The 24,741-nt window shown below is 43.2% G+C and overlaps 1 protein-coding gene across 6 annotated transcripts in view; it reads left to right on the top strand.

Moving 5' to 3' along the window:
- Positions 1 to 24,741, top strand: part of CLTCL1 (clathrin heavy chain like 1) — a 67,741-nt gene that overhangs the window by 38,131 nt on the left and 4,869 nt on the right. For 3 of the 6 annotated variants that reach the window (XM_060249954.1, XM_060249958.1, XM_060249956.1), the window contains exons 13-31: positions 3,278 to 3,458; positions 4,051 to 4,214; positions 4,683 to 4,808; positions 9,216 to 9,358; positions 11,383 to 11,617; positions 13,204 to 13,326; positions 13,929 to 14,074; positions 14,214 to 14,397; positions 14,985 to 15,177; positions 15,587 to 15,744; positions 15,872 to 16,036; positions 16,373 to 16,480; positions 17,926 to 18,093; positions 18,190 to 18,339; positions 19,668 to 19,799; positions 20,166 to 20,276; positions 20,807 to 20,977; positions 21,883 to 22,104; positions 22,939 to 22,959. In XM_060249954.1, the coding sequence (XP_060105937.1) occupies positions 3,278 to 3,458; positions 4,051 to 4,214; positions 4,683 to 4,808; positions 9,216 to 9,358; positions 11,383 to 11,617; positions 13,204 to 13,326; positions 13,929 to 14,074; positions 14,214 to 14,397; positions 14,985 to 15,177; positions 15,587 to 15,744; positions 15,872 to 16,036; positions 16,373 to 16,480; positions 17,926 to 18,093; positions 18,190 to 18,339; positions 19,668 to 19,799; positions 20,166 to 20,276; positions 20,807 to 20,977; positions 21,883 to 22,104; positions 22,939 to 22,959 (2,901 nt within the window). The remainder of the gene's footprint in view (positions 1 to 3,277; positions 3,459 to 4,050; positions 4,215 to 4,682; positions 4,809 to 9,215; positions 9,359 to 11,382; positions 11,618 to 13,203; positions 13,327 to 13,928; positions 14,075 to 14,213; positions 14,398 to 14,984; positions 15,178 to 15,586; positions 15,745 to 15,871; positions 16,037 to 16,372; positions 16,481 to 17,925; positions 18,094 to 18,189; positions 18,340 to 19,667; positions 19,800 to 20,165; positions 20,277 to 20,806; positions 20,978 to 21,882; positions 22,105 to 22,938; positions 22,960 to 24,741) is intronic. The other 3 variants (XM_060249959.1, XM_060249955.1, XM_060249957.1) reach the window with 1 other exon arrangement.

Genomic DNA, 24,741 nt, shown 5'->3' with positions numbered 1-24,741 from the left:
GCGACAACGGCGGTTCTACCACATGCAAGACTCCGTATGAGGCCCCTACAAATCTGGTTTGTTCGTGCATATCGTCCCCAACGCCAATCTCAACAAACCCTCCTAACTGTCCCAAACAACATCCTTCCCTCTCTGGGATGGTGGACAGTTCGAAATCATTTGCTGACAGGCATGCCATTCTTAAGACCAAGCCCGTCAGCGGTAGTCACAACAGATGCATCAAGGTGGGGCTGGGGAGCCCATCTAAACACCCTCTCAGTCCAGGGGCAATGGACGCCATACGAACAGTCGCTCCATATCAACTGCCTGGAGCTCTTAGCCGTCCACAGAGCTCTGAAATCATTCCTGCCAACTCTTCACGGCCGTCACGTTCAAATAGCGTCCGACAACGTGGCGACTGTGTTCTATATAAACAGGCAAGGAGGGACTGCATCTACCCGTCTTTGCAAGCGAGCAATGCACCTCTGGCACTGGAGTATCGCGCATCAGATCCATCTCACTGCAGTACATCTCCCCGGTGCCCAGAACACACAAGCGGACACATTGAGCAGGTACCTCATCAACGACCACGAGTGGTCACTCCACAGGCAATACCTTCTACCAGTGTTCCAGAAATTCGGAACACCATCAATAGATGTGTTTGCTGCACCAGACAATGCACAATGTGCTCTCTTTTTTATGAGAGGTCCGCCCTCACCACAATCTGCAGGGGATGCCTTCATTCAGAGATGGACAGGTCCATTACATTTCCTCTTCCCACCGTTTCCACTGATAACACGATCAATACAGAAAATTCAACTGGACAATACAAATTGTATTCTAATCACACCGTGGTGGCCTCGCCAACCATGGTTCACAACGCTCCTTTTCCTATCGGACAATACTTACCATCACTTCCCCCGGGCCAAGAATCTCCTCTCGCAACAGAACGGCAGGGTTCTTCATCACGACCCGGACAGACTCCGCTTGACAGCTTGGAGGATACTTTCTCAGAATTCCCTGAGGGAGTGAGAAACGTCCTATTAAATGCACGAAAACCATCAACGAGAAAGTCATATTCCATGAAATGGAAAAGATTTTCCATCTACGCAACCAAGCATAACTTTAAACCTTTGTCTGCCTCTATGCCTCAAATCTTGACCTATACATTGTCATTATCTGAAAAGGGGCTAACTCATTCGTCTTTAAAGGTGCACCTGGCAGCAATCTCAGCTTTTCACCCTCACATACAAGGACGGTCTGTATTCTCACACCCCGCTGCGAAATCCTTCTTGAAAGGAATTTTACACCTGCATCCACCATCACGACAACTGTACCCCAGTTGGAGTTTATCTCTAGTATTAAGCCAGCTAATGAAACCACCTTTTGAACCCATGGCTTCAATCCCTTTGCATCTCCTCTCGTGGAAAACGGCGCTGCTAGTCGCACTTACCTCCGCTAAAAGAGCCAGCGATATTTGTGCGTTTAGAGCAGACACGCCTTACACCATTTTTCATCACGATAGGGTAGTGTTACGACCAGATCCTACCTTCTTGCCTAAGGTAGTATCCACGTTTCACCTCCACAGGATCACAACTCTACCCGCTTTCTTTCAACGTCCTACGGATAAGGGCCAAGAAGCCCTACACTGCCTAGATGTTAGACGGGCACTCGCCTATTACATAGATAGAACAGCATCATTCAGGAAGGACTCCAGACTCTTTGTGGCCTATGGACGGCACAATAAAGGACAAAAGATATCTCCGCAGAGACTTTCGAAATGGTTGGTTGCTGCTATAAAGCTGTGTTACAGACTAGCAAAGCAGCCGGTTCCAACTACACTACGAGCTCACTCTACAAGAGCTTTGTCAACATCATCTGCCTTAGCCAGAGGGGTCTCCATGGAAGACGTCTGCGCTGCCGCCGCCTGGTCTTCCACCTCGACCTTTGCTATGCACTACGCTCTGGACGTTCGTGCTAGGCAAGATGCCTCCTTTGGACAGGCAGTACTCCGCTCTATCTTCGACTAAGATACGATCTGGATCCGGTAAGTACCAACTTACCTTGGAGTCCAATACTTGCTTGACTGATTTGCATTAACATTGCATTAATTTTTCTCTCCTACTCTAGTGCCAGCACCCACCACCGTGCAGTTCAGCTTATCAGTCACCCATGTGTGGGACTGCACAGAGACCACGAAGAAGATAAACAGGTTACTCACCTGTAATTGATGATCTTCGAGTGGTCATCTGTGCAGTCACACACGCCCGCCCAACCATCCCCGCTGCTGGCCACTGGTACTCTGCAACCGCTCATCTACTATATCGGCGGCGGGGAAAGAAACTGGCTGGGTGGGGCGCCTCCCTCCCGTTCCAGGCATGCGCAGTGGATGCCTGCTCCCCAGGACGGAAGGGAGTGCGCGCCAAAAATAACGCCTAGGCTAGCTTTTAAAATCTCCGAGGTAGGGTTCGTCCTGACGGGAAAACCCATGTGTGTGACTGCACAGATGACCACTCGAAGATCATCAATTACAGGTGAGTAACCTGTTTTTTCTTGAACTTCCCTGCACAGGACCTAGGTTCAAATCCTTGCTGTGGCATGAAGGTCACTGAGTGACCTTAGGCCAGTCAATATGACCTACCTCCTAGGGTAGCTGTGAGGGTTAGGAACAGGGAGCCATAATACACATCTTCAGGATCCTTGGAAGAATTGTGTGGGAGTGAGCTATCTTAAAGGAAGCATAAGATCAGAGGTGAAAAACATAAACTGCCACTCAGAAGGTGGCCTTCTTTTTCTTATTCACCGCAAATGTAGCCAGAAGAACCTGGAAAACTATGCATTTAAACTCAGTCCCATTCTTGCTTTGAATGTCTCTAGGAGAAAAGATGCATGTTTTTGTTTTTCTTTACAGGTTAAGACTGGCCCTTTTTGAGACACCAGTTAAATAAAGCTTGTAGCCCTTGCCTATCAGCACAATTACTTGGAATTTATGTATGTAATTTGGGAGGGCTGTAGTTCAACAGCAGAGCACCTGCTTTCCAGGTATTAAGATTGCAGGTTCAGTCTCTTGCACCTCCACTTTAAAGGATCTCTAGTGACAGATCTCAAAGGAGGTCCCTCCTGTGTTTGAGATCTACTGGGCAACCAGAAAAGACAACACTGTGATTTAGGGATCATTGGTTTGACTTTGTATAACCTGCTTCATAAGTAGCTAGGCCTTTATATGCTTGTGGATGTTGGCTAATGTGATGAGTGTTACTTCACTGTGTGAACCTTAGTTTTGTCTCTTGTCTTTTAGTGGCTTGTGAACTTCTTTGGCTCTCTGTCAGTTGAAGATTCTGTGGAGTGCTTACGTGCCATGCTGTCAGCCAACATCCGACAAAATCTGCAGCTGTGTGTGCAAGTAGCTTCAAAATACCACGAACAGTTGGGCACCCAGTCTCTTGTGGAGCTCTTTGAATCTTTTAAAAGTTATGAAGGTATGGCTGGGAACTCAAAATAGCAGCACTTATCAGAGACCCCATGCAAACTGTGCTCAGCTCTTTGTATCCCATCCAAGCACAGAAAATTCAAAATAGGCTTTTCTTAAACCAGCAACTGGCCTGTAAGGCTGTAAACATGATTTTGAAAGTATGCAGACAATGCTTCATTCTTGAAAAGTAAGATCGATGGTTGAATAACTGAAGGCATGGCTTTGCATTTGTGGACGGAACCCATAGCAGAAGCAAGATATGTTGAGCAAACTTGTTAATGTGCATAACTTTGCTAAAACTCTACAACAAGAACTAGGAATTTGCTAAGAGAACAAAATAATCTTCCAGAAAATTAAGGCCTTGTGACTCTTGATAGCCAGTCTCAAAGTGGAAAACACTTAAAGCTGCTGTGCAAATACCCTTCACTTTATGTATTCCATTTATGTGGATCTTTGTTGGAAGCTATTTGCCTGATTTGCCATAAGTGGCTTTGAGTTGGGCTCTAATTTTTTTTTGTTACTGCTTCTGTTCCTGAAGAAAGATTCTCCTCTCCAAAAAGAAGAAAAAAATTGACTTCCCAATATTTCTTGCTTTCTAGGCTTATTTTATTTTCTTGGCTCAATTGTAAACTTCAGTCAAGACCCAGATGTTCACTTCAAATATATTCAGGCTGCCTGCAAGACCGGCCAAATCAAAGAGGTAGAAAGAATCTGCCGGGAAAGCAATTGCTATAATCCTGAAAGGGTGAAAAACTTCTTGAAGGTAAGATTCGTGAAGACCAAACTCTGTTACATGAGACAGAATGGTGGTTGTTTCCTCATTACTAGAATGGACAAGACTTCATGGCTGAAGCATTTGAGTTGAATATATTGGGGAAGGAATGGTGGTTCTGGTTGAAACCTTTGTGGCAAGTGTTGGCTATAGTAGTGACATTAGGTATTGCCTGGGAGAATCAGAAGGGAGAACCTTGTATTGCCATGGAGGGAAGGGCAGGAGAAGTGCCCTAGGTAGAAATGATTTGGGGTGATGAGTCAGTAACTTCAGGGATCACATTGAGGTGGTGCTTGAAAAATGTAACTGTAGGAAAAGGCTGGAAAGGAATGCGTAATTTAATGAGGATTTCCAGGAAGAGTGGCTAGAAGATGAAGAGTTAGGTGTGTGTACATGCACACACTAGCATCTTGGCTAAAGCTGCTTTGTCACATTCCCTTTTTCTCTCTATTTGTACAGGAAGCCAAGCTCACAGACCAGCTTCCACTCATAATTGTTTGTGATAGATTTGACTTTGTTCATGATTTAGTTCTGTATCTGTATCGGAACAACCTACAGAAATACATCGAGATCTATGTTCAAAAGGTAAACACCACTATTTAAGCTGTACTGTCTAAAAATATGGGCACCCTTGATTTATATAACACACATTTTCACCACTGATGCCAAGCTCTGCTAAACGTTTAGCACGAAAGGAATTCTCGTTGATTGATGTAAAAAAATACTTTAAATAAGTTTGGACATAGTGAGAATACAGTTAATGATGCTTTGGGTTTGGATGACAAGAACCTGTAAGAGCCAGATCTTCTTCATGGTCTCTGTGCAGTCCCACACATGGGTTATCCGCCAGGATCGATTCCGACCTCGGAGAATTCAAAGCAATCTTGGAGCGTTAATTTTGGCACGCACTTCCTCTCGTCCTGGGGAGGAGGCATCCACTGCGCATGCCTAGACGAGAGGGAGGCGCTTCACCCACCCAGTTTCTTCTTTACCGCCGCCCGGGATACACCTACCTCGCTGAGTCTCCTCTATTCACTGCGATCTTCATCTGTTTTACTGCACTTTCTCCTCACCGTTTATCTTCGTCTCCTTCTTCAAATTCACCGATATCATTATATTAAAAAAAAAATGTTATCTTTCTACCTTCATCCCTTTCCTTCCCCCTCCCCCCCAGGCGGATGGAAGGGAAAGACAAAATCACTTTCAAGAAGTGTGTTCGGTGCGCCTAAAAAATCCCATCCACAGACGGACATTCTATGCCTGTTTTATCTGGGTGAGGCCCATCGTACCAACACTTGCCTGCATTGTAGTCAGTTTGGAAAGCAAGCAAGAAAAAACCGCGCGGCTAGACTCAAAAGTCATTTGTTAGAGTCGTCACTGCGCCCTACTATGTCCCATACTTCGGGATCCCAAACCTCGCCATCTTTCCTATCTACTCAAAAGGGAGTGGCTCTTTGACTGGCAGCTTCCGTGGCTTTGGTTCCCAGCAAGCTTAAGTCCGGGAAGCACCCAAAAAAACTCTGACGATTCTAGAAAGAAACATCGCACGGAATCGACTTCTACATCATTGAAAACCAAATCTAAGACGGGCCATAGGTCCTCGGATTCGAAGTCTCCCACTATGACTTCTACATCGCACCCGACTGTCGACACCGCGGCCTCGGTACAGACAGCACCGACTTCATCGGCAGTCTCGGCACCGATCGATACCATACCTCTCGAGGTCGTACATATCCATTCTCGGTCCCCATCACTTTATAGGTCTTTGCCAGAAAATATCCTCGACACCGAATCTCCAGATTCACACAGAAGTCAGTGTGCTAACTTTCTCGGCGCCCACTCCTTCTGGGAAGTTTTGATGCCTAGTAGACAGATGCCTAGCAAACAACAGATAATGACACCCGCATCTCCACTCGTAAGAGAACCCTCGACACTGAGAGAGCCATCCACTCGAGTCCGAGCCGAGAGATCTCGAAGTCATCATAGGGAACGTTATTACTATTATAGCCCATCACGGTCCGGATCACCATCTCCTCGTAGGTACCGATGATATTACAGATCACCTTCCTCGGATTTCCATCGGTACCGTGAAGACCCTCAGTACCATGAGGACTCTCGATACCATGAGGTGCTTTATCATCCACATCGGGAGCTCGTATACTGTGAGGATCGTCCTCAGTACCGTGAGGACGTGTCTTATCAACCCTGTGAGAGTCCCTATCGACTCCCTAAGCATTACACTATGGTATCAAAACCATTATTTCCAGCTAGATCGACTTCAGTGTGCTCGGTCTCCCCTAAACAACAGACGGGACAGCCTCCCCTGCTGACAAACAAATATCAATGCCTACCAAGCCCATTGATACACCCATTGAAACTCAGGAAGAATCTGAAGCGGAACAATCAGATTCCTCCCATTCTACAGCCTCAGCTCCTCCTTCACCAGCCTCCGACATCATCAAACCTGCTGACCTATCACCCTCAGAGGGTTCTAAATCTTACCTAGATTTGCTGTCCAACATGGCAAATTCACTTAATATTAAACTGACTACTGACGCACCTAGAGTTTCAGATGTAGTCCATGATTTAGTACACACAGACCTACCGGCAGGCTCTTTTCTCCCGATGCTTCCAGTTCACTTGGAAGCCTTGAAAGAGGCATGGGACAAACCCGCTTCAGTGCCACCGACATCTAAACGAGTTGAATCCCTCTACAAAATTCATGCTCCTGAATCAAAATTTCTCTTCAATCATCCGGCACCAAATTCCATGATCGTGCATTCGTCCTCAAAATCCAAACAAACACGACACCCGGTTCCACCTGGAAAGGAAGGGAAGAAAAATTGGACACTTTAGGAAGAAAGATCTATTCTCTTACCACTGCTACTTCCAAAATTCACAATTATTTGGTCTATTTTTCAGCATATACTTTCAATCTGACCTCCCAACTTACCACCTTGGTCCCTTCCCTTCCGGATGCAGCACAGAAGCAGGCTTCACACGTCTTTCAGGAGCTCTCGTGTGTCAGCAAGCAGCAAATTAATATAGTATGTCATACTGTGGCATGCTCATCTAGGACTATGGCTACATCGATTGCTTTATGCCGTCATGCCTGGCTTAGGTCCTCGTCACTGCAGCCTGACATCAAATTCAAGATAGAGGGCTTACCTTTCGACGGACAGGGTCTCTTTAATGCCACTGCAGATGATATTTTAACCACTGTTGATGACAGTAGGAAAAGGGCCAAAAGATTGGGAGTTTCTCAACAGCAATCCCAACCTAATCGGTAGAGAACCTGGAAACTGTCATACTACAAACGTTCCCGATCCCCCCGACAAGCTGAATTCTGGAAATGTAAGGCTCCTCTGGCAAAACAACCATTTCAGCAGAGAGCACGTCCACAAACCTCAAAGAAGACAACACCGGCACCAAAGCAGTCTCTTTGACTCCTCTCTTCTACCTCTTAATCAGCTACAACACCATTCAGACACCACCAGACTACGACCATTCTACCCCATGTGGGAATCCATAACATCGGATTCATGGGTCCTGGCGATCATCCACAGGGGCTACATCATAGAGTTCGATTCGACTCCAAAACTCCACAGATTCATACCTACACCCCCATCTGTTCCACTTCAAATGGAAATCGCCACCTTGCTGGATAAGGGAGCTATAGAACCAGTTCCACCGCAGTTCCATCACACGGGATTTTACTCCTGCTATTTTCTAGTTCCAAAGAGGGACAGGGGGCAGCGCCCTATACTGGATCTTTGAAAACCCAATCTCCATATTCGCTACAAAAAATTCCGCATGATTACTCTGTAATCTATCCTACCACTGATTCCAGAGCAAGTCTGGATGGCGTCGATAGACCTACAAGATGCTTACTTCCATCTCACCATCAATCACCATCATATTTACGAGCTCATTCTACCAGAGCCGTTGCCACTTCATCAGCCTTCTGTAAGGGCGTTCCGATGGAAGAGATCTGTGCCACTGCGGTCTGGTCATCTCCATCTATGTTTGCCTCGCACTACACTTTAGACGTCCGTGCTCGACGTGACACATCCTTTGGGCAGGCTGTGCTAAGATCCATTTTCGACTTATGTCTAAAGTTGGCTATCCTGTAAGTACAATATTGCTTCTTATATGCATAACTAACTTTGTCCTTTGGTTACAGATCCAGCACCTGCCTCCGGACAGATTAGCTTGCCAGTCACCCATGTGTGGGACTGCACAGAGACCACGATGAAGATAAACAGGTTTCTTACCTGTAACTGATGATCTTTGAGTGGTCATCTGTGCAGTCACACACGCCCGCCCAACCTGGTTCCTTGTTCCTAATTCAAAATTTTCCTCCTATATGGCGGTGGGAAGAAACTGGGTGGGTGAAGCGCCTCCCTCTCATCTAGGCATGCGCAGTGGATGCCTCTTCCCCGGAACGAGAGGACGTGCACGCCAAAATTAATGCTCCAAGATTGCTTTGAATTCTCCGAGATCGGGATCGATCCTGGTGGATAACCCATGTGTGTGACTGCACAGATGACCACTCGAAGATCATCAGTTACAGGTAAGAAACCTGTTTTTTGATGTAGTGCTTAAGTGTGCGGACTCTTATCTGGGAGAACTGGATTTGATTCCCAACTCTTCCACTTGTAGCTGCTGGAATGGCCTTGGGTTAGCCATAGCTATCGCAGGAGTTGCCCTTGAAAGGGCAGCTGCTGTGAGAGCCCTCTCAGCCCCACCCACCTCATAGGGTGTCTGTTGTGGGGGGGAGAAGGTATAGGAGATTGTAAGCCACTCTGAGTCTCTGATTCAGAGAGAAGGGCGGGGTATAAATCTGCAGTCTTCTCCTCCTCCTCCATAATAGACATAGTTTTCACATGGTATAAGTTTTGACAGTCCAGTAGCTCAGCTAAACAGTTTGTCCTGTACAGAATTTGCTGGTTTCTTTAAAACCCTGAAACTAAGGATATTAACTTGTTCTAGGTAAACCCAAGCCGTATTCCTGCAGTGGTTGGAGGGCTTCTGGATGTGGATTGTTCTGAAGATGTCATTAAGAATTTGATCATGGTGGTAAGGGGCCAATTCTCAACAGATGAACTGGTGGCTGAAGTAGAGAAAAGAAATAGGTAAGGATGAGGGTGGTGGTAGTGGTGCTTACCATAGTTCTGAGAATTTATTTCTAGATCTTCTTAATGTCATCTTCTCTAGTGTAGAGTTGGAAAGAATGTAAGTCTTAAAAGCTGTCTTACAGAAAAGCTCATGAAACCCCCCAGAAAAGCTCAGAAAACCCCCAGAAAAGCTCATTTCCATTAATCTGCCCTAAAATTTATCAAATGTGGAGGTTTTGTTTGTTTTGTTTCATTTTTTGCATCTTGGCAAGCTGTTTGCTTGGGATCATAGGGAACTATTGTCTGGCGAGTCCTATCTCTGGCTAGATTTAAACCTGTCTTGGCAGACAGGAACCAACTGTGCAGAATCATGAGCACACAGTGTAGTTGAAGTTGGTATGCACTTGGTATGCTGTGAGGGTTGGACCTTGGGTAGACATTAGTATATTAATGTTTTAGATTAATGTTTTATTTTCAGTCTTCTGTGCAGTCCTACATTGGGACTGCACTTGCACAGGCCAGACACCAGAGGCTCTCTTCCAGCTATTCTGTTTTTTCTTTAACACAAGAGGAGCCCCTTCCCTGCAGAGCTCATTAGAGGCTATCTTCCTGATTAACCATCATGTGCTCTGCAGGAAGGAACCTCTTCCCCTTTCCCTCAGTCCTTTCTTTGCCACATGTTTTCTTAGCTCTTCATGAGTTTTTCTTAGTTTCCTTTTGTGGGGGTCTCTCCCCTCTTTAGGAGATGTCATAGAAGGCTTTGTTGTTGGTTTTTTAGAAGTACCCAATGTGGCACAAAAATGACCTGTTTGGATGAGTACCTTCTAGATCAAATCATAACTCTCCTAGAAGCTAAAATAACTAAACTAAGGCTATCGTACTTTGGTCCCATGATGAGAAGACAAGAGTCACTGGAAAAGACAGCAATGCTAGGAAAAGTTGAAGGCAGCAGGAGAAGAGGAAGACCCAACAAGAGATAGACTGATTCAATCAAGAAAGCCACGGCCCTCAGTTTGCAGGACCTAAGCCAACTGGAGGTCATTAATTACAGAGTCAACATGAATCAGAAGCAGCTTGATGGCACTTCGCACACACACAAACACACTTCCTTCTCTCTCTCAAACCACAGTGGAGGGCTGACTATTGAAGCTGTAAGATTTAAGAGGGCATTTAGCATCTCCGCATGAGATGCAGCAAGTTTTGAGTACACTTACACATTTCCAAGTAACACTCTAAAATCCAAAAGGGAAAATCTGTTTGAGTTCAGGGACTGTCACAGGCAGGCTTAACAGGAACACTTGTTTAGTTCAGCAAAAAGCAGTCGCCTGTCTTAAGGAAGCTGTGGAAAACAAAATGGGGGCACCAAGATCATTTAAATGTAGCTGTGTGCTACCATCAGTCCCAATCAGAGGCAATTCTGAAGTTCCTTCTTCTACTCAGGTGCTGAATTCTTGGCTTTAGGGCTTATGTTCAGGTCGTCTTATACAGATCCATTCTCCATAAGAACAGCAGGATGTTGATTATCTTTAAATCACCAAGGGCATGAACGTGAATGGCCATATTTCCCTTTTTTGTTGTTCAGTTGCACAGTCTAGTTCGATTCTTTGTGACCCCATGGACAAAGTCATGCCAGGCCCTCCTGTCTTCCACCATCCTCCGAAGTCTGCTCAAATTCGCGTTAGTTACATCAGTAACGCTGTCCAGCCATCTCATCTTTTGCCGTCCCCTTCTTTTGCCTTCTGTCTTTCCCAGCATCAGGATCTTCTCCATATTTCCCTTACCACTCTGTAAGTCCAGACTGCAGTTTGCCAGATTTGGAATTTCAAGCGGAGCATATGAAATAAGGCATACTGTAGACCTTGATGGCTAGATGAGGAAATATTCTTTAAGGCATCCCAAAAGCACCCCCAATATAATTCTGCTTCTTTCCATATTACCTGAATATCTATAGGAAAGTGGGTCTTGGGTGGGGGCCTGGTATGAAAAGGTTAGATGTTCTTGCTTTACTGTCAACCTGACAAACGTTTGTTTTTTTTATCAAGGCTTAAGTTGCTGCTCCCATGGCTTGAGTCGCGAATTCATGAAGGCTGCGAAGAACCCGCCACACACAATGCACTGGCCAAAATCTACATTGACAGCAACAATAACCCAGAGCGCTTCCTGCGTGAGAATCCCTTCTATGACAGCTGTGTTGTAGGCAAATACTGCGAGAAGAGGGACCCCCACTTGGCCTGTGTTGCTTATGAGAGGGGACAGTGTGACCTTGAGCTCATAAAGGTTAGCAGAAGTCTTTTTACTTGGATATGAATATACAGATATATGCAAGGAAGCTACTGTAAAAACACTATATTGTACTTGTAAAGAACTTCAGTGGGTGAAGCAGTTTTTCTAAATCAGTACTTAAACTATATTCTGATCTTTCTTGGAAGGGTATTGGGATGTTTAAGTGAGAAGCTCAGTAATGGCTGACAAGCTGCCTTTATTTCAGTCTTATTTTCATGGTTCAGATTTTTTGGAAGGCAACTTTATCCACTATTTAGACTGTTCCCTTACATGGATTTGTTCTTGGACACATATCTGGTTGCACTAACGAATTTCTGGAGGCCAGGCCACAACCTTGCATGAACAGTGGCTGTGCACATACAGAATTGTATTGAAAGCATGCAGGGGTCTCTTCACTTCCAGTGTGATGGTGAGGGGGATGGGATTTCTTGAAGCGAGAAAGTTCAAAAACCTGATCTTCACAAATAGAGAACTTGGACTGTTTTAAGTAGCAACACATGTACCCACACCACAGCGACTTGTAATTTTAAGGCTAAGTTCTTCAGCATAGTTAAGATGCTAGTATCATGCAAGGGACCTCAGTGCCATCCACTGAAGTTCATTTTCTTACATTCCTTTGAATGACATGTGTTAAGCTGTAGTTGCTTACTCTGGTAAGTGATTATTAATGATCTTGGATCATAAAACAGGGTTACAGATTTATTAGTGTGTTAAAATTACTGCCATCTTGTGTTCAGTTTCTCATATTACAAGGCATTCTTCAATGATTGTATCACTACAAAAAGGTGTCAATGCTAGTTGACCCTGTACACTCCTATTTATCAGGTTTTGGGGTCTATGCCTACACGTTTCCCTGGCAGATTTCCTATCTCATGACATCTGGTTTTCAATGAAGTTTAAAAGTTAAATAATAGATGATGCAGTGTAAGGCAAAATGGTTGCAGCTATGGTTTTGTAGTAAGTTGATGTGGCATAGGTGAATTCACCTGTTAGGATATAACTAATGCAGGGGCTTCTCCAAATCAGTACTTTGACATCATTGTTTTGTATGTCTGAGGGCAGGAGAAGAACTTGTGTTGTATAAGAAGCAGAGGCTTTCAGCCTCTGGCAGTTTTATTCCAGTACACCATTTAAAACGAGTAATAGAGTCGTACTCTTGAGTCCCTAGGTCTGTTCTCAGTGGACAAGAACTTCCTGTATACTGAGCCTCTTGTTCAGTTGTAAAGCCAACTAAAATCAGTATGATTCTTTAGCCTTTTATAAACAGATCTTTCCCCAGTAGAGAGGCTGCGTCATCAGAAAAAAGCATTATGGAGCAGCAGACGTGATGATGAGCAGCCAAAGTGACACTCCCAGCCTTAATATTGAAACTATTAATTATCAGTGAGTAGAAAAGAATAAGAGTCCAGTAGCATCTTAAAGACTAACAAAATTTGTGGTAGGAATGAGCTTTCATGAGTCACTGCTCACTTCTTCCGACAGACTAACACAGCTACCCATCTTGAATTATCAGGTTTGAGATGAGTTCCAGACTATTCTGGACTGAAAGCAGACGTACTCACTGGTTCCTTTTCGTCCAGGTTTGCAATGAGAACTCCTTGTTCAAGAGCGAAGCACGATATCTGGTGCGCAGAAAAGATCCAGAGCTGTGGGTAAATGTTTTAGAAGAAAACAATCCGTTCAGAAGACCACTCATTGATCAGGTATGGCCAGTTAATTCTAAAGGAAAACTGAGTTTAAGCTTGCAACTTAGTTCTATCTCAGTTACACACCTGTTTTCTAGCAGTAGCCTTTGCTCTCAGCTTAGGGATAAACAAAGCTATTATCTTGTCTTGTCCTCGCAACAGCCTTGCGAGGTAGATCAAAGGGAATGACTGGCCCTTGGTCTCACCTAGTGAGTTTCATGGATGAGTTGAGTGGGGACTTAATTGATGGCTCCAAAGTCCTAGTTCTGATGTACTACAAAGTGCTGTTTGCTCTTTGCATTTCTGTTGTTGTAAATAAGATTTGGGTCTCTAAGGCCTAGGCTGTCTTCCATTTCTCAGTTGGTTTATCAATAGGATAACCAAGGTGATGGTTAGCAGAATTTCAAATAACTTGACTTGTGTAGCAAAATGGCAGTTGGTTTAATGATTCTTCCTTGACCTCTGTGCTAAAAGAACCAAAGGGAATCTTGTCAAGCTTTTTTAAAAATTATTTTTTTCTCAAAGCTTTTGATATCTGAAAGGATTTATACCTACCTCCTAAAATTCAGGCTACTTAGAATGCTTGACTCAGGACACTGACTTGGTTTTTTAAACATTAGGTTGTCCAAACAGCCTTATCAGAGACCCAGGATCCTGAGGAAGTTTCTGTGACCGTCAAAGCTTTCATGACTGCGGACCTGCCCAATGAGCTCATTGAATTGCTTGAGAAGATTGTTTTGGATAACTCTGTCTTCAGTGAGCACAGGTAGGAAAAGTGTCTCCAAGCTAAACTAAGTGAACATGGAGATCACTGATATTTTGTCTTTGGTGGCCAGGGGAAACTGTTTGTAGGGTATATACTGTTACAGGTCTCATTCTGTTTCTTAACGTAATTGCCTTCAAAGGAACCTCCAGAATCTGCTGATCTTGACAGCCATTAAAGCAGATCGTACACGTGTGATGGAATACATCAATCGTCTGGACAACTACGATGCCCCTGATATTGCAAACATTGCAATTAGCAATGAGCTGTTTGAAGAAGCTTTTGCTATCTTCAGGAAATTTGATGTGAATACGTCTGCAATTCAGGTGAGGCTTTGTCATAATAACTTCAGCTGCCTTTGTGTGTGCATCTGCATGTATGGATCCTTCCCTTGAGCTTAAATCACCTTCCAGAGCTCTTGTATTACTCATGCTTGAAACACTGACAGATCACTGTGTGTGATCTCTTGCGTATTTAGGTTAAGGGTACATAACAAAACATATGCAGCTTTCTTTTTCTGTTAAGGATGAGGATTTCAGAGAAATATTCTTACTGAATTACTTTTCTGGACACTTCTGGGTAGAGCAGTGGAACTTTGCCCATTGTGCATTAGTGTCTGAGGTGTCACCAGAAACTGCCAGTATTGTTCTAGACTGTTTTTGTGTAAGCATTGGTGCTAAATTGTTATGTTAAAGTGGAGCCTGCTTGCAAATTCTGTACACAGGATTTTAAGGAAACAATGTCTTCTAAAGTAGAACTGTCCAGTGAGTCTCTCTTTTCTCCTACCCAAAGACTATCCTTGAACACTGCTTCATGTATGGCTCATGTTCTGTAGCTTTCCCCCCTTTTGCGGATTTAAATTGGTTACTTGATGTTCAGTAGGTAACCTTACAGCTGTTTCTGTATCTTTCAGGTGTTGATTGAGCACATTGGCAATCTAGACCGTGCATATGAATTTGCGGAGAGATGTAATGAACCAGCTGTTTGGAGCCAGCTGGCCAGAGCACAGCTTCAGAAGGACTTGGTTAAGGAAGCTATAGATTCTTACATCAAAGCCGATGATCCTTCTGCCTACATGGAAGTTGTCCAGGCAGCCAACAGAAACAGTAAGTTAAAAGCTGCTTCCAGCTTGGCACCTCTCTGCCTAAGCAGCAGGAGGGAGAGATAGTGATGGTGGAGGTTGTTCTTGGAAGGACATTATTTGATGGGGCTGGAAGCAGGTACAGTTCCTTCATGCTGTCCAGAAATCTAGCCAGTCAACTGATAGGTCCTAGGGATCCATCTTCACAGTTTCTAAATTTGGCCTGTTGAAGGATCCTGCAAATCTGTCCATCTCTAAATAAATGAAGCAACTTTTGTGGTTAGCATCTGCTTATAGGTTTACATAAAATACCTCCATATTTGGTCAAATGGCACATCACTCCCTGTGATTCTTGCAAATTTAACTAGCAATGGAAAAAAGTTTTTAAAAACTAATAGGTGTGTTTCTTCTTATCTCTCGCCCCCCCAATTAAGATAACTGGGAGGATCTGGTGAAATTCCTGCAAATGGCTAGAAAGAAAGCCAGAGAATCTTACGTTGAGACTGAACTTATTTTTGCCTTGGCAAAAACAAATAGGCTCTCGGAGCTAGAAGAATTTGTCAGTGGCCCCAACAATGCTCACATACAACAGGTTGGTTTTATGCTAATGAAAAAGCTTGCAATTACAATGTTAAGCACTTAATTGTGAGTTTGATCTGGTTTAAATGGGGCATCTGCTTCATTTAGCTCTCTTCTTGGACTGTTGTGGTCCCTTTTAGGTTGGAGATCGCTGCTATGATGAGGGAATGTATGATGCAGCAAAGCTTCTCTACAACAATGTGTCTAATTTTGCCCGCTTGGCATCAACGCTAGTGCATCTTGGGGAGTACCAAGCAGCAGTGGATAGTGCCCGCAAAGCAAACAGCACCAGAACGTGGAAAGAGGTAACTTACCATGTGTCTTGGGAGGGTGTTAAGACCATGGTAAAATTTAAGTCTACTGTAGCTTCTGCTAAAAAGCAGTGTTAAGATTACTTCCTTGAAAGCATTTATAAGCACTGTAATATCTTCTTGAGGACTTGGCTACAAATACTTCGGCCCTATAAAAATACTCTATTTAGTTAAAATTTCAAGCTTTAAAGTGCCATTTCTGTCTTACTGACAAGACAGATTTTACCTTCAGACATTTTTGAGACCCAAGGGGCACACTTTCTATTGGGACAGCATGGACAAAAAAATCCAGGCTCTCTACATTTTGCTAATAACAGTTTCTTGTTGCAGGTGTGCTTTGCCTGTGTAGATGGAAAGGAGTTCCGGCTTGCACAGATCTGTGGCTTGCACATAGTAATCCACGCTGACGAGCTGGAAGAGCTGATTAGCTATTACCAGGTTAGCTTCCTTTTAACTGTCTAAGAAACAAAAAGAATACCTTTTGTTTCTTGTTACCAAGAGGTATTAATGTAGTAACATGACTGAAGCTAGTATAATTGGTGTCTTCATATCGGTATGAAACATACCTGGCACTAATAGCCTTCTTCTTCTGTTGGAATTCCTTTAATATAATATTGTGATATGAGCTTTATTCCTGTGCCAAGTAGGACATCCTGCAAACTGATAAAACTTGAGGTGAAGCTTGTGGTTCAGAAACCTCTGAGCAGATCTACTGGCATATATATGGAGAGCAGGCATATTGGTTTCCAAAAGAAACGTTGGTCTCTGCGCTCTGCTTGTTAAGACTCCAGGGTACTGGTTGACCACTGCGTAAAACAGGATGGACCTCTGGTGTGATCCAGCAGGGCTGCCATTATGTTCTTTTGGCATTCTAGTTAGCTGTTTCTCCATACTCTGTATATTGTAATCTGCAACTGCCCAGGTGCCTGTAAGTCTGTTTTAGGAAGAAACCTCTTGCAAACTGATCCCCCCCCCCAATTATTGGTGTTTAAGGAAATTGATGTTATAGCTAAGAATTGCAAACTTACACTGGAATACAAGTAAGCTGTCTTTATTTGTATATAAACTCAGACTCCAGCTCATACAAAATGCTGCAGCTTGATTACTATCAGGAGCTAGGTGTAGCATACTTTTTGTACCCATTCTGAAGCCACTTCATTGGTTGTCCATCAGTTACCAGACTTGGTTCTAGGTTCTGGCTATCACGTATGAAGGACCTGCATATCTGCAGGACCAGCTGTCTACCAAATCCTTGCTAATCACTTATCTGAGCAGGATCTTCTGCAGGTACCACCCTGTAAATGGGTGAGATCAATAGCTGCTCATACATGTGCATTCTGTTGTGATCCCCATCCTATGGGATGGCCTGCCTGATAACTGCCCCACAAACGATGTACATTTAATTTAATTTAATTTGCGATTTATATCCCACAAAGTGGGCTCAGGGCGGCTTACAACATTAAAATATTACAGTAACAAAAAATAAGGCATCGAGTAAACCTGTCAAAAGATATCAATAAATAAGGCATCAATTAAACATATCAAGGGTAAATTATCTCAAAAATATAATACATACAAATTAAATCAAAAAGACCATAACTCAGACGATTGGCAAAGCCTAAGACCACAGTTCAAACAGTTGGTACATCTTCAGCTCAATTGTTTTGACACAGTATCTCCAACCACATTGGCACAGTCTAAGCATATAGATGGTAAGGTGCTGGAGGAAGCAAGGATTTCAGAGGGCACCCGTTAGATCAATTAAAAGCCTGGCGGAAGAGCTCCATCTTACAGGCCCTGTGACAGTGGACTATAAAAAACAAATAACTTTTAAAAATACACAGTGCAAAGTAATAACAACATACTTTTGCTTTGAATCCTAGGACCGTGGTTACTTTGAAGAGTTGATTGCCCTCCTAGAAGCAGCTCTGGGCTTGGAGCGTGCTCACATGGGGATGTTCACTGAACTTGCCATTTTGTACTCTAAATACAAACCACAGAAGATGAGAGAACATCTGGAACTGTTCTGGTCCAGAGTCAATATTCCAAAGGTATTGAAACTACCACAGTACATAGCAACTGCTTCTGCGGCTGTCTTGAAGCTATTGTAAATGCCCCCATATCACTTTTGTCTCGCTATTCTTCAGGTGCTTCGGGCTGCAGAACAAGCGCACCTCTGGGGAGAGCTGGTCTTCCTTTACGACAAGTATGAAGAATACGACAATGCAATAATTACAATGATGAACCATCCTACAGATGCATGGAAGGAAGGACAGTTCAAAGATATAATTGCAAAGGTAAGCCTATTTATTTATTCCTATTATTCCTTATTATTTATTCCTTGCTCTTTCTCCTCAGTGAGGATCCAAAGTGGCTTATATTGTTCTTCATACCTCCATTTTATCCTCACAACAACCTTCGAGGTAGGGGAGTTGGAGGCTATGTGGCTGGCAAAGTCACCCAGCAAGCTTCCACAGTGGAGCGGAGTATTTGAATCCTTGTCTCCCAGACACCATGCTACACTAGTTCCCAGTTGTAATAGTAATGTTTCTGTTTTTGCCCAGTACTGGAGTACTATATGCTTGAAATTCAGAACTTCTTCAACAGTTGTGTGGCACCCTCTTCAACAATGAGTGTATTTTGAAAACCAGGAGGTAGGGCCAAGTGTCAAAAAGACTTACCAAATCAGTTTATATTGTCCATATCTACTAGCCACAAGTTGGTAACTTGAGCGTTAGTTCTTCACTTCTGTCAGCTAACTTCAGTCCACACAACTAGTGGCACCCTTTCCTTCCCTTTACCTTTTACTGTTATATTTGCCAATCATAGTCCTAGCTAAAGTATTGTTCCTTGCAGAACAAATGCTGGGGGGGGAACACCACCATTTTGCTGGAATTCATATCATGCCCGTAGCTGCAGTGGGGCCCGAGGGAGGCCAGGCCCATCCTTTCAACCCTCCCCCTTCCAACTGTATGGCCCCCTCCATTGGAGGGCCCCCAATCTGTCCCCTTTGCTCACCGCCACTCTGAACAAGTCATAACATTGCTGCAGGTCTCTCTGCCATGAGAGGAGCACATAAGAAAGGGGTAAGGGGAGTGGAGCTGCTGTAGCTGCCCAGGTGAAGGGGGGTTATCTTGTAGAACTCAAGGCAGCTTACAGTGCCAAGAGCTTGTGGCCTTCAAACCTGGTGGCCCCTGCCCCCCCCCCCAAAAAAAAACAACAACAACAAATCCTGCAGTAGGCCCCACCAAACATGAAATCCTGGCTACGGCCCTGGTTCATATTCTCCTGTTCACAGCAAATGTTAGCTTCTACCAGGCCTTCTAGGCATCAAGCACCACACCCTTGATTTTGTACATTCTGTTGGTAGGAAGGGTGCATTAAATGAGGAGAGGGACAGCTGGGTAAAGTGCAGCGAAGCTTGCATTAAAAAAAATGTCCTCGCCTCTGCTACTACATCTTTTTAGGACATACGGTGCCAAACATTTGCCAAAAACCCTAAACTCAGTTGCCCTCCTGTCCTGGGATACAAATGTTCTATCATCAAACAGGACTACTGGGGTTAAGGCTAATGTGGTTCAGAGACAGTCTTGGATTTAACACTTCATTATTTTGCTCATTCTAGGTGGCCAACGTGGAGCTATATTACAAAGCTCTGCAGTTTTACTTGGATTATAAACCATTGTTGATCAATGATCTCCTGCTGGTATTGTCTCCACGGCTAGATCACACCAGGACAGTCAGCTTTTTCTCCAAGGTGAGTTGGGAGTATCTTTACAGTAATCTATTTGTGCTGTCATGTTTCTTTTTAAATAAATGTGATGTTTCCAAATTGAACATTCAAGGTATATAGACACTTGCCTTTCTACCTTGTTACCTTGATGGGATCTTGTGACTAAGTTGTCTCTTCATTTCAAAATCTACTGTTGCTTATATCCATGCATAGAGTTACTCTTAAAAGGAGCCTGTTCTCCAGTGTTTTATACATGATGTGCAAAGGTAGTTTTATCGGAGTGGGGGCATGGAACAGATTGGTTATGGGTTTTATTCTGGATAGCTAGATGTGCCTTGGTTGATCAGGATACTTTTGAAGGTAGCTTTTGTCTCTTTCCTTGATCCATAGGTTGACCAATTGCCCCTAGTAAAACCTTACTTGCGTTCAGTCCAGAACCACAATAACAAAGGCGTTAATGAGGCCCTGAACAATCTTCTAACAGAGGAGGAAGACTATCAGGTAGGCACCTCTTTGGAGTAGTGATTATAATATAATTCTTGATGACAAGTGAATATAGTATGAATGCAAAATTAACTTCTCTTAAGGAATAATTTTATTAAGCTCCCTTTTAAAAATACATTTGCTAGTCACTCAATCCATCTAGCCATTTGCCAATGTAATGTACTATCTGGAACTAGTAATCTTGCCATTTGAAGGAGGCTGTGTGCTAGGAAAAAGCTGTTCATAGGGGCTAGCCTCATAGTCATCTCTTCCTCATAGCTAGAAGAACAAGCAATTTGCATTGAATATATCCTCAGGCCACTTGTAGTTAGCTTCTCTCTCCCTGCCTTTTAAGTTTTTGCTCCAGAATGGTTGTTTAATAGTGTTGGATACCTGTAAATGTATGGAGGCTATTAACTCTTCTTTTTACACTGTCCAGAAAGCTTGACTGATAGTTGCATTACTGTAGGATTTGAAAAAAAAAAAGTGCAAGTCAAGAAAGAGTTATGTGTCATCTTGTCAGGCTAACTTTCTCCCTGTCCAAACAGGGCTTGAGAGCATCCATCGATGCTTATGATAACTTTGACAACATCACTCTAGCTCAGCGTTTGGAGAAGCACGAGCTGATTGAATTCAGGCGTATTGCAGCTTATTTGTATAAAGGCAATAATAGATGGAAACAGAGTGTGGAGCTCTGCAAGAAGGATCGTCTTTATAAGGTGTGTTGAATGTTGTTTCCCTGTGCTTATTTGCATGTTCAACATTTTGGTTTTGCAGACCTTTTAAACAGCCATACACATACCAGTATGCCTACCAAAAGTGCCTGTGCTACTGTAATCCCAGTCCATTTATATCAGCTACTTAGACTGGAATAAACTGGCATGAAATTAACCCTGTATAGAATTGCATTGCAGATCTGTTCTTGTATAACACATGCCATTGTAGTTCCTCTAGGTTTGCTTTATAATGCAAGTTGAATTGCCACAGCAAAAGCTGTGAAATGTAAAAAGGGCAGTTGCATTATGTGACTTGTAGCTCTGTATGGCTTTCACTACAGGCAAGGGACAGGGTGGGACTTGAATACATTGTGGGGCAAATGACGCGTAAAGTGAGGCTGGTGTTTGGGGGAAGGGAAAGAAATACTGAGTTTCCTAATTGGAGATGAGAATTTCAGAAACCAAGAAAGGAGATTGCTTTGTTGGATTTTTCAACTAGCCCTTCTACTGGCACACTAGACCTCCAGTTAAAGATCCTCTTCTCTAACTGTGCTGTCTCTGCCCCACCTGCAGAGGTGAAGCAGATGACAGCCAGAAATGGTAGCACCTCGCCATTCTAATGCCATCTCCCTTGAGGCTTGCCTGGTGTTTCCTTTCTCATCACTGTTTGATGAAAATATTTATTTTCCCAGCTTTTTGACTAATGGACTCCATCTTCTTGAGCTATTTTATGGACTCCTACTAGTCTGAGAACTATTTTAATCAATATTTTAGACTGCTCGATTACATTTGTAACTTATTTTTATTGTCTTGTTGGTATTTCGTGGTGGGCTCCCTCAAATTATTATAAATAAACAAATTCAAAATTCCATTTAATGAAGCAGCTCTATTACTGTGGTGTTTTGTAGGATGCCATGCAATATGCTGCAGAGTCCAAAGATCCTGAGCTGGCAGAGAAACTGCTGCAGTGGTTTTTGGAAGAAGACAAAAAGGAGTGCTTTGCAGCTTCTCTCTTCACCTGTTATGACTTGTTGCATCCAGATGTGGTTCTTGAGCTGGCATGGAGGCACAACATTATGGACTTTGCGATGCCTTATTTCATCCAGGTGATGAGGGAGTACCTTACCAAAGTAAGTATGGTTTCTGTGGAAAGTCTTGTTGCTTTGTGGGTGACCCTCCCTCATTAATTTACTTGATCAGAAAGATTCAGCATCCCAATTATGAACTCAAAACTCTTTAGATTTCTGCAGTGAAACACTTAACAGCATAGTAAAACATTTCAAAGACTGTTTACACTTGGCAGCAGTTGTAGAAGTCAGATTGGAGGAGAAAGGGTGCATGCTTACCAAAATTCTAGTTTTGAAAATAGTACTAGAGGGGATGGGTAGTTAGCAGGTTTCCAGTTCTTGCTCACTGTTTCTAGTTGACCTTAGATATGATTACCAGAATGCTTAATGGCCTTGCTTTATTGCTTTTCAAAGTACAGTATGGATCCACTCATGAAGCAGCTTTTTCCAGGCAACACTGCAATCCAAGAATATGGGCTTGCTACTTTTTACTCACCCATGCTTTTCAAAGTGCTTTTGGGCTGTCTCACAGCCTTAGTATCTCCCATCAACACACCATCCTGTTGCAAGCATGTTCTACTTCCTTCATGCATTTCCGTGCCTATACTGTTAGACTTAGGAGACACATTAAAACCCACTTCATGTACTGTTTCAATCACTACTATGCATTTAATATGGCATTTCTGTAATGCCAAACAAGCCAGGTGGTGCCCATGTGTACAAACTAATCCAGGGGCTTAAAAACGTGTTAGCACTTGCTTCCAACGTTGGCCACTTCCTTTCTCTCTTTTGTATATTCTTTCCCCCACCCTTCCTCCTGCCGAATATGTGATGTGATCTTTGCTTTGTTACTTGGCTTGCTGTTTTTTAAGTGTTCCCCTCTGAATTTTCTTGCAGGTTGATGGGCTGTTTAATAAGGTGACAGTCTCTCTGGTTTTACACTCTGTGTTTAATTTGTGTCCCTTAAAACACATCTAGGGTTCTGTGGGAACCTAGCTGTAGCTTTTTTTGCTGAAAAGCAGAATAATCTAGCTTGGTCTAACTGATTCACCCTTAATGCTAATAGTAAAACATGTCCTCACAAACTACTTGGGGAAAAAATCCAACCAGATCTTGCATGCTTGTTTTTTGTTGCGGGGACTAATAGAATATTCCAGCAGCATACCCAGTAATTATATAATTTAGTCAAATGGAGGGGCCTGAAAGATTGGTCTTCATTGCTGAGCTGTGTCTCTTTCACAGCACCACCAGAGACTGGGAAGCCTATTAAGTATTTCTGTAAACTTGGAATATATGCATAATATTGGGCCCTTTGGATAGTTGCTGCCTTAAACTTCTTGGAGAAATTGCAAAATTTCAGTGAGCCAGTGTGCAAAATTTCAGTGAGCCAGCCAGAGCTATATTGCTGGACAGACTTGCCCAACTTGCCTTCTCACGTTTTAAATACGCTGGGATATAATTGAAATGGCTGATCTGGTAAGTGGTGCTGTGCTGCTGTGTTAAGCTGTACTCTGGTTGGATTTTACAAGTGATATGTCTACTAAATTCTCAGTCTTCCAAAGAGAGAGCATGCTTGATGAGACTGTTATTAAAATAAACTAATCTAGCTTGTGACATTAGAAATGAATTGGAGAATGAGTTTTTCTTTTTACAAAAATACATTTAACTTCTCTCATACGATGTGCATCCTTCCACCAGCACGTGTACCTCCTGTTAAAGTCTGACTATCTTTGTATATTGGGATAGCAAAGCAAGGCGTCCTAGTATTTATATCCAGTTGCATACCCACCTTGTGCATAAGAGTTTCAGCCACAGTCTGAAAAGGCACAGAAATTCAGAAACTGCAGTTTTTGTACTAGTAGACCCTCCTTGGAACTTCCAGTAGGAGTGGTATGCTCTTTTAATGAGAATACATATTGATATATTGACTCCCTCGTAGTCTTGTAGTTTAGGGAGCAATCTGAAGGGCCTGAAAGGTGAAAGTTCAAGAAAATAACTGGACATCACTATTGGCTGGAAGCTTAATAGTGCATGGTAAACAGAGGATGGTGGGTTTCTTCCTAGCAAATCCCCCCATTAATCTATAGTAGGCAGCATTGCTGTAACGTTAGGTCTGTTGAGTGCCTCCAAAACAGCAACCAAGATGATTCAGATGACTTACATTATGGGAACATCAATGCTGGTAGGAAATTGGGCTCCTGCCTGAAAAAAAATATTCTGTGCAATGTGGACGCTTACTACCCTGAATGCACTGACAATGCAATCATATGAAAAGCTACTCCAGTCTAAACCCATTGATTTTGACATGAAACCATGGACTTCCCTGTTCTGGTATTAGCATAGTGGTGGAGAAAGTATTGGCATTAATTGCATTGCCATTTTATGGTGAGTACTTGCACAAGTGATCTGTAACTAGGAAACATTATACAGTTCAGTCCACAGGGGAAGCAGAATTGGGTCAAGTGTGGAATTTGTCAAGAGCAAAGTGAGTGACAGCTAGTAGGCAACAAACAGATATGAAAGCTGTCTGGTTCCAGTGCCCTGGAAACTGAATTGTCATTTGAGATTAGTGCACTTTTGAGTGAAATTACTCATTCTTTTGTTCTAGCTTGAAGCAATTGGAGGCTAGGAAATTGAGTAAGAGATGGTCATAAAGTAAAGCAACCTTGATTGCAGTTCTAAAGACTGCATAGCTGGAAT

Source organism: Heteronotia binoei, chromosome 11 (genome assembly GCF_032191835.1).
Source record: "Heteronotia binoei isolate CCM8104 ecotype False Entrance Well chromosome 11, APGP_CSIRO_Hbin_v1, whole genome shotgun sequence".
Classification (NCBI taxonomy): domain Eukaryota; kingdom Metazoa; phylum Chordata; class Lepidosauria; order Squamata; family Gekkonidae; genus Heteronotia; species Heteronotia binoei.
This window is presented reverse-complemented; position numbering and strand designations above follow the sequence as displayed.